Consider the following 8,123-nt stretch of genomic DNA (forward strand, 5'->3'; position numbering starts at 1 on the left):
TATCAAAATTCCAGTAGCATTTTCTACAGCAATAGAATAAATCCTAAAATTTGAATGAAACCAAAAAAGACCTTGAATAGCCAAAGCAATCATTAGAAAGAAGAACAAAGCAGGATGCATCACACTTCCTGATTTCAAACTATCCTACAAAGTGATAATAATTAAAACGGTATGGTACCAGCATAAAAATAGACACGTAGATCAGTGGAACAGAATACAGGACCCCAGAATTAAACCTCTACATACATTGCCAACTGATACTTGGTAAAGGAGCCAGGAACATCCAATAGGGAAAATGTAGTCTTTTGGGGCAAATGATGTTGGGAAAACTGGATAGCCACATGCAGGAAAATGAAATTGGGACCCCTACCTTACTCCACTCACAAAAATTATCTCAAAATGGATCAAAAACTTAAACATAAGACCTGATGCCATAAAACTCCTAGAAGAAAACGAGGGAAGAAGTTCCTTGAGATTGGCCTTGGCAGTAATTTTTTGTGGAGGACACCAAAAGAACAAAAGTAAAGGAAAAAAACAAAGATTTATGCAATCAGAAGAGAAAACAAGAAAGACATGTATCATATGATCTCACTGATACAAGGAATTCTTAATCTCAGGAAACAAACTGAGGGTTGCTGGAGTGGTGCGGGGTGGGAGGGATGGGGTGGCTGGGTGATAGACATTGGGGAGGGTATGTGCTATGGTGAGTGCTGTGAATTGTGTAAGACTGTTGAATCACAGACCTGTACCTCTGAAACAAATAATACATTATATGTTAAAAAAGAAGAAGAAGATAGCAGGAAGGGAAAAATGAAGGGGGAAAATTGGAGGGGGAGACGAACCATGAGAGACTATGGACTCTGAGAAACACTACATCAAAAACTAATGATGTAATGTATGGTGATTAACATAACATAATATAATAATATAACATAATAAAATAATATAATTTGTGATTATATATGTGTATAATATATATTATAAATATATATAAATAATATAAATTATATTATAAATTATATTATTATAATACAAATTATATATATAATATAATTTGTGATTAACATAACATAATAATATAACATAATAAAAATAAAGTCCCCCCAAAAAAAGTAAAGGAAAAAAATCAGTAAGTGGGACAACATCAAACTTAAAAGCTTCTGCACTTCAAAAGAAAAAAACAAAATGGAAAGGCAACCTACAGAAGGAAAGAGAATATTTGAAAACCATATATTGGATAAGGGGTTACTCTTCAGCATTTACAAAGAACTTGGACAACTCAACAGAAAAAAAAGTCCGATTAATTCTTCCAAAGAAGATTGTACAGATGGCCAACTGGGACATGAAAAGATGCTCAACATCAGTAATCAGGGAAATGCAAATCAAAACTACAATGAAATATGACCTCACACCTGTCAGAATGGCTATCATCAAGAAGACAAGAGATAATAAGTATTGATGAGGATATGGAGAGAAGAACTGTGATACACAGTTGGTGGGAATGCAAACTGGTGCAGTTACTATGGAAAACAGTATAGAGGTTCCTCAAAAAATTACAATTAGAGCTATCATATGATCTAGTAATCCCACTTTTGGATATATATTCAAAGGAAATGAAAACAGGTTATCAAAGAGATATCTGCATTCCCATGTTGATTTCTGCATTATTCACAATAGCCAAGATATGGAAACAACTTAAGTGTCTGTCAACAAATGAATGGATGAAGAAGATGTATACACACACACACACATGCGTCCCTTAATGTGGAATCTGAAACTAAAAAAAAAACCCAGAATGAAATGGTGGTTACCAGGGGCTGGGGTGGCAGAAATGGTAGAGATAATGTTTAAAGGTACATAATTGCACTTACGAGATAACTAAGTCCTAGAGGTCTGATACACAGTGCAGGGACTACAGACAACAGAACTTTATTGTAAACCTTAAAATTGCTAAGAGACTAGGTCGTTAATTGTTCCTACCACTAGAAGGAGTGACAGTTATGGGATGTGATTGAGATGTTAGCTTATGCTACAGAGGCGATTGTATTGCAGTATAAATGTGAAAATCAATATGCTGTACACCTTAAACTTACACAATATTATATGTCAGTTAATCTCAAAAAATAGACAATAACAAGTGCTTGTGAGGATGTGGAGAAATTAGAACACTTGTGATGATGGTGCGAATGTAAAATGATGGAGCTGCTATGGAAAACAGTATGGTGTTTCCTGAAAAAATTAAGAATAAAGTTACCATATGATCCATCAATCCCTCTTGTAAGAACTGTAGGCAGGGACTCAAACAGATATTTGTACACCCATGTTGCATTATTCACAATGGCCTAAAGGTGGAAGTAACCCAGGTGTCTGATGGATGGATAGATAAACAGTGCGGTGTACAATGAGCTATTATTCAGCCTTGGAAACCAGGAAATTCTGACACATGCTACAACATGGATGAATCCTGGGACATTATGCCAAGTAAAATAAGCCAGTCACCAAAAAAAAAAAAAAAAACCACAAGTATTGTGTGAACCCACTTAGATGAAGTAACTCCAGTAGATTCAAGAGGTAGAAAGTAAAAGTGGTGGTTGTAGGGGAGATGGGGAGAAGATGTTTAATGAGTATGGAGTGTCAGTTTTGCAAGGTGAAGAGAGTTGTGGAGATTGATTGCATAGCAGTGTGATGGTACTTGATGCTACTGAGCTGTGAGCTTAAAAATGGTTACAATGGTAAATTTTATGTTAGGTATATTTTACCACAATAAAACATTAACAAAATGAAAGTTTTTGAGCCAAAAAAAACCCCTCAGGAGTGGATCATGTGAGTGCCTGGCAAAGGCAGTGACTGAAGCTAAGAGAGTGAGAAAAAGTGAGATTGCAACCTGATTGGCCAAAAAGGAAAGGAGTCGGGGCATTCACAAGAGTCCCTCTTCAGGGGTCTCAGTCCAGAGTGAACCTCACCTTCTGTCTGTTGCTCTTTTATTTTACCTCAGACTTGAATTTGGGAGGCGTCCTTTTATTTCCTATTGATGATAAAGAGTCAAGAAACAAAGGGCAAGATTTGGTAAGTAAAAAAACACCTCTTATCAGACCTAAATTTTGGCTCACATCACCTCCTCCTAAAACCTCTCCTGTTCCTGCTGGCCTCTAGTTGCATGCGCTGTCATAATAAAACACCAAAACTATACTTTCAGAGATCATTTCTATAGTTTGTTATAAAACATCACCAACTAGGTGGCTTAGAAAACATTAATTTCTTCACAGTTCTGGAAGCTACTGGGCCAAGATTAAGGTGCTGGCAGGGCTGATTTCCTCTGAGGCCTTTTTCCTTGGCTTAGGGGTGGCCACCTGTGTGTTTCCTCACACGGTCTTTCCTCTCTGTGTGCACATCACTGGTGTCTCAGTCTATGTCCAAATTTCTTCCTGTAAGCACAGAAGTCAGACTGGATCAGGCACCACCCTAATGGCCTCATTTTAATTTATTTTCTTAGGCCCTGTCTGCACACACAGTCACATTCTAAAGTACTGAGGGTTAGGGCTTCAACATAGGAATTTGAGAGGACCCAATTCAACCCATAACAAGCAGGTTGGGCCTCATACTCCACCACACTCCCTCCATCCTCCTTGCTTCTGTCCATCACAGCCCCTGGAACACTGTCCTTTAACTTGCTTGTTCTCGGCACATACCTTAGGCAGGCTCCTCCTAAGAGTGTGGACTCATCCTGTCGTTTTATCCTCAATACCTCACAGAGTACCAGCTTATAGGAAATGCTCAGGAAACACTGAATAAGAAAACATGACTCAGAACTCCAAGCATTTCATCATTTACTATCTGAAAAGTTGTGTAAAAGATTGTGTTTAGTAGCCAGCCATAAGCAGGGGAGAGGAGCTGATCCATAGTTCCCTCTGCCTATATTAAAATTCTCCTTTGGGGGCACCTGCGTGGCTCAGTCAGTTAAGCGTCCGACTCTTGGTTTCAGCTCAGGTCATGATCTCAGAGATTCTCTCCCTCTGCCCCACCCCCCACTCAGGCTTTCTCTTTCAAAAAAAAAATTCTCGGGGCACCTGGGTGGCTCAGTCGTTGGGCGTCTGCCTTCGGCTTAGGTCATGATCCCAGGGTCCTGGGATTGAGCCCCGCTTCGGGCACCCTGCTCGGCGGGAAGTCCGCTTCTCCCTCTCCCACTCCCCCTGCTTGTGTTCCCTCTCTCGCTGTGTCTCTCTCTGTCAAATAAAAATAAAATCTTAAAAAAAAAAAAAAAAATTATCTTTTTGCATCTGAAGTGTCTCTTAACTTAACCAGTCCTCTAGAATTCCTCTAAGATGTTTTATTAACCACACTTAACCTGACTTTCTCAAGGGCCTGAATTCATATTCAATTTAGAGTCAAATCTTACTGACTTAGTAATTTAGAAACTGGGCTGAAAGGGACATATATTTTCTTGAGGTTGGTGGTCTGTGTGGCTGACAGCAAAGTGGCTTCTGCCTGCTCATTTTTTCAGTCATTTCTAAAATGCTAAAAAATGTGAACAACACAGTGGTTATGGCACAGATGCTCAGAAACCAGTGACTCAAGAAAACTATTTACAACTCGTTACCATATGGTGGTAGGGATGTCAGTCTCAGACGCTCCCTTGACACTCTCTCCAGTCTCCCCCACTTAGGTTAGGACAGAGATGGGATGGGGGTTGGGAGCTGACTCGAGCATCAGCCAGAGGGCAGGATACAGGAACCTGTAAGGTCCTTTCTGCTCCTAAGACTGAAAAATTCTTTCTTTACCATTGAGAGCACTTAGGAAAGACAGCATGTTTTGGACGCTGGTTTTAACATACCTTAAAATGAAGAAGAAATGCTTGTGTATAAAGTTACCACAAAATAAAACAATTACGATAGAAGATTAAGTCATGAATTTGGTAGGACATGGTTCAGGCAGAGCCTCCAAAGAAGATGGAGACGAAGCCCCCTCCGTGGGCAGGTCACTTAGTTGACAGTGCAGCCTTCTTGGGTCATGTTAACCATGTGATGGCTGTTCCTCCTAGTTGGCCTTGATTGTGGCTCAGCACCGTGATCGCTCCAATGTTCTGTCTGGCATTAAGATGGCAGCCCTAGAAGAGGGCCTGAAGAAGATCTATTTAGCAGCAAAGAGAAAGAAAGGTAAGCTTTTCAGGAGATGACTTTCTGTTTCCAGGCATGTGATAGGATTTTTTTTTTTTTTATGTTATGTTAATCACCATACATTACATCATTAGTTTTTGATGTAGTGTTCCATGATGGTGAGAAATGTTAAGACCTCCTTCAATATATATGGTAAAGGTAAGCCCCCATATAAGAGACCACACAAGTGGACCACATCATCTTGATTAGCCTGTTTTTCTTTCCAGATCACTTTCATTATCTCTGTGGACCATCTCCCTGCACTGGGGTATTTGTGTCATGATTTTACAGATGAGGAAGCAGAAGACCAGAGATGTAGTAATCTGGTCAGATGCAATTGGGGAATGCTGTTTATCCTACCCCTTCCCCTCTTCGCACCCAGGCCACAGTTCTCTGCCAAAAGTCAGAGTGAAGTTTTATTTCCAAATAAAGCTCAGAGTTTGTTGAACTGATTGACCTGTTAAAGAATCTGTTTATTTTGGGGCGCCTGGGTGGGTCAGTCAGTTAAGTGCCTGACTCTTAATTTCAGCACAGGTCATGAGCTCAGGGTCGTGAGATCGAGCCCCATCTCCAGCTCTGCACTGAGCATGGAGCCTGCTTCAGATTCTCCCTCTCCCCCCTCCCTCCTCCCTCTCTCTTAAAAAAAAAAAGTTTTTATCTCCAACATTGATCATATTCTATTTTCATTGTACTTGCTTATTTCCAGAGCCTGTAGGTCTTTGTGTTTAATAGAATTACTTAATTTTTCCTATTATAGTCCCGCCCCAGAATATTTTTGACATTGTAATTTTATGCTTTGTGTGGGATACCCCATGATTATGTGCATTTTGTCTGTTGGAAACCACAAAGTGACTAAGAGTATAGTTTTATGTATATTTTATACTGAATCAAGTTTTTGATGAATGAAGACATCATAATCTATTTTTTTCCTCTTTAACAGCGAGTGTTCATCTTCCACGCATTGGACATGCCACGAAAGGTTTTAACTGGTATGGTACTGAGCGACTGATTCGGAAACACTTGGCTGCAAAAGGCATCCCAACTTACATGTATCCTTTTGTGATCTTACTAGTGTGTTCTCTCGGCTCAGAGAAAAGGTCTTGGATTTTCTGGTATCACTAATCAAGGTCAAGCCTTCTTCTGCCACATTTTTTACTCTGCCCTTCACCAGTGAAACAAAAACGAAGAAGTACTTTGTAACTTGTACATATCCAAGGAGATGAATACACCCAAGCATTTCTGGGTTCCAGCAGCTAGGAGTATATGGGGTGGGGAGTTCATTGAATAATTGTCATTTGTATATGAGGGGGAGTTCAGTGAAAAATTGTCATTTGATAACATTGAATCTTTTCACATTAGGTCTCTAGAGATCCTTCAGGCCTGTAGACAAGGCTCTGTTCACTAAACAATTAAACAAATGAGAGAACTGTTTTACTTTTGAACCTATTCAATGTATTCTTAGGGTGCAGTGTGAAATTCTTTTTGACCACTAGGATATAATCTAGTACTGCTAGACTAGTATTTTCTTCTAATGATCTCCTTACTGTATCAGTTAGCATTGTTTGAACTATTACAATGAGTCTAAAAAAATCACTAGAAGCTGAACTGACCCCAATCATAAAGAAACTCCATCTTTTTACTTAGATACTTGGATACAGTGTTGTTTTTCACGACACGTAAATCACTGTAAAAACTTAGCAGAAAAGTCCTGTTTTGTATGCTTGTACAATTCAAGCAGTATCAAAAGAGTTTAATAATGAGATAACAATAGCAGTAATGAGTACTAACAGTATTGGAAGAATTTATGATATAGTGAAAGGGAATTAAGGCATGCTACTTTCAGAGTGAATATTTCAATAATTACTAAACTAGAGAAGTAGCAGTTCTAGTAAAGTTGATTTTAAAGTGATGAAGTAGATCTTCCTTGACTCTCCTTATCAGCTACTACTTTCCTAGAAGCCAGGCAGCTCTTCTTCATCCACAGTCCTCTTCTTCCTCGGGACAGATGGTGCCTTAACAGTTGGCCAGTGTCACAGGCAGCATTCAGCAAGCAGTTAATATTTGCCCAGAGCTACTGAATTAGAGTGTTTCAAAAAGGAGTCCAGATCTGGTGGGCCTCTGAGAAACTGTGTTTTCTGAATTCTCATTTTGTTCTCCAGGATGTGTTACTCTGATTTGGTACCTGTAATACAGGGATGCACACCTTAATTGGGAAAGTCCTCTGGCACTTTGCCAGGGCTCCAGTTTGCATAGTTACTTGCATAATAAATTTTCTGTCTGTAATGGTTTCATTGCTTTCTTTCTCCTCAATCCAGTTTTCTTCCCCTCCATCAGACTTACTCCTTTACAGAGGACTAGGCTGTGGATTAAGGAGAAATGAAACCAGTTGCTGTGGGAGAAGGAAGCACCTTCAGCCCATTTATGCCTTGGGAAGACAGGACTCTGCAGGGCAGATACTGAGAAGTGAGATTCCTGATCCAGATGAGTGGAGCCCTTCCTGCCCTTCTTTTCACACTGCTTAGCATCAAGCTCTAGAAGACAAAACATTGGCCTAGAGGCCTGTCAAATGTGACTTCAGAGAAACCAGAGGATCACCTTTCCCCCTTCCCACCAAATTGAATTCAGCTTAAAGAAATAAGGGAATTGTGGGAATGGCACAAAGCACAGAATGATGACTAGTGTTATTAGGGAGGGCAGGGGCTGAGAACTCCAAGGGAATGAGTCTTGGGGGGAGACACTATATAAACTGTGGCTTTTCCTACTTTTGTATATAAAGCCTCAGTCTTAAGAGGCTGACTATCGGGGCGCCTGGGTGGCTCAGTTGGTTAAGCAACTGCCTTCGGCTCAGGTCATGATCCTGGGGTCCTGGGATTGAGCCCCGCATTGGGCTCCCTGCTCAGCCAGAAGCCTACTTCTCCCTCTCCGCCTACTTGTGTTCCCCCTCATGCTATCTCTCTCTCTCTCTCTGTC

At 40.2% G+C, this 8,123-nt stretch overlaps 1 protein-coding gene across 1 annotated transcript; it reads left to right on the forward strand.

Moving 5' to 3' along the window:
• The first annotated feature begins 1,107 nt into the window (after positions 1-1,107).
• CHD1L (chromodomain helicase DNA binding protein 1 like) lies at positions 1,108-7,436 on the forward strand. Its single transcript, XM_081815814.1, has 4 exons — positions 1,108-3,066; positions 5,039-5,153; positions 6,094-6,202; positions 7,095-7,436. Exons 2-4 carry the CDS (start codon positions 5,096-5,098, stop codon positions 7,168-7,170), a joined length of 243 nt encoding a protein of 80 aa, XP_081671940.1. The 5' UTR covers positions 1,108-3,066; positions 5,039-5,095; the 3' UTR covers positions 7,171-7,436.
• Positions 7,437-8,123: the final 687 nt, after the last annotated feature.

This window comes from Leptonychotes weddellii, chromosome 4, assembly GCF_054177405.1.
Source record: "Leptonychotes weddellii isolate Sample4059 chromosome 4, ASM5417740v2, whole genome shotgun sequence".
Taxonomy (NCBI): domain Eukaryota; kingdom Metazoa; phylum Chordata; class Mammalia; order Carnivora; family Phocidae; genus Leptonychotes; species Leptonychotes weddellii.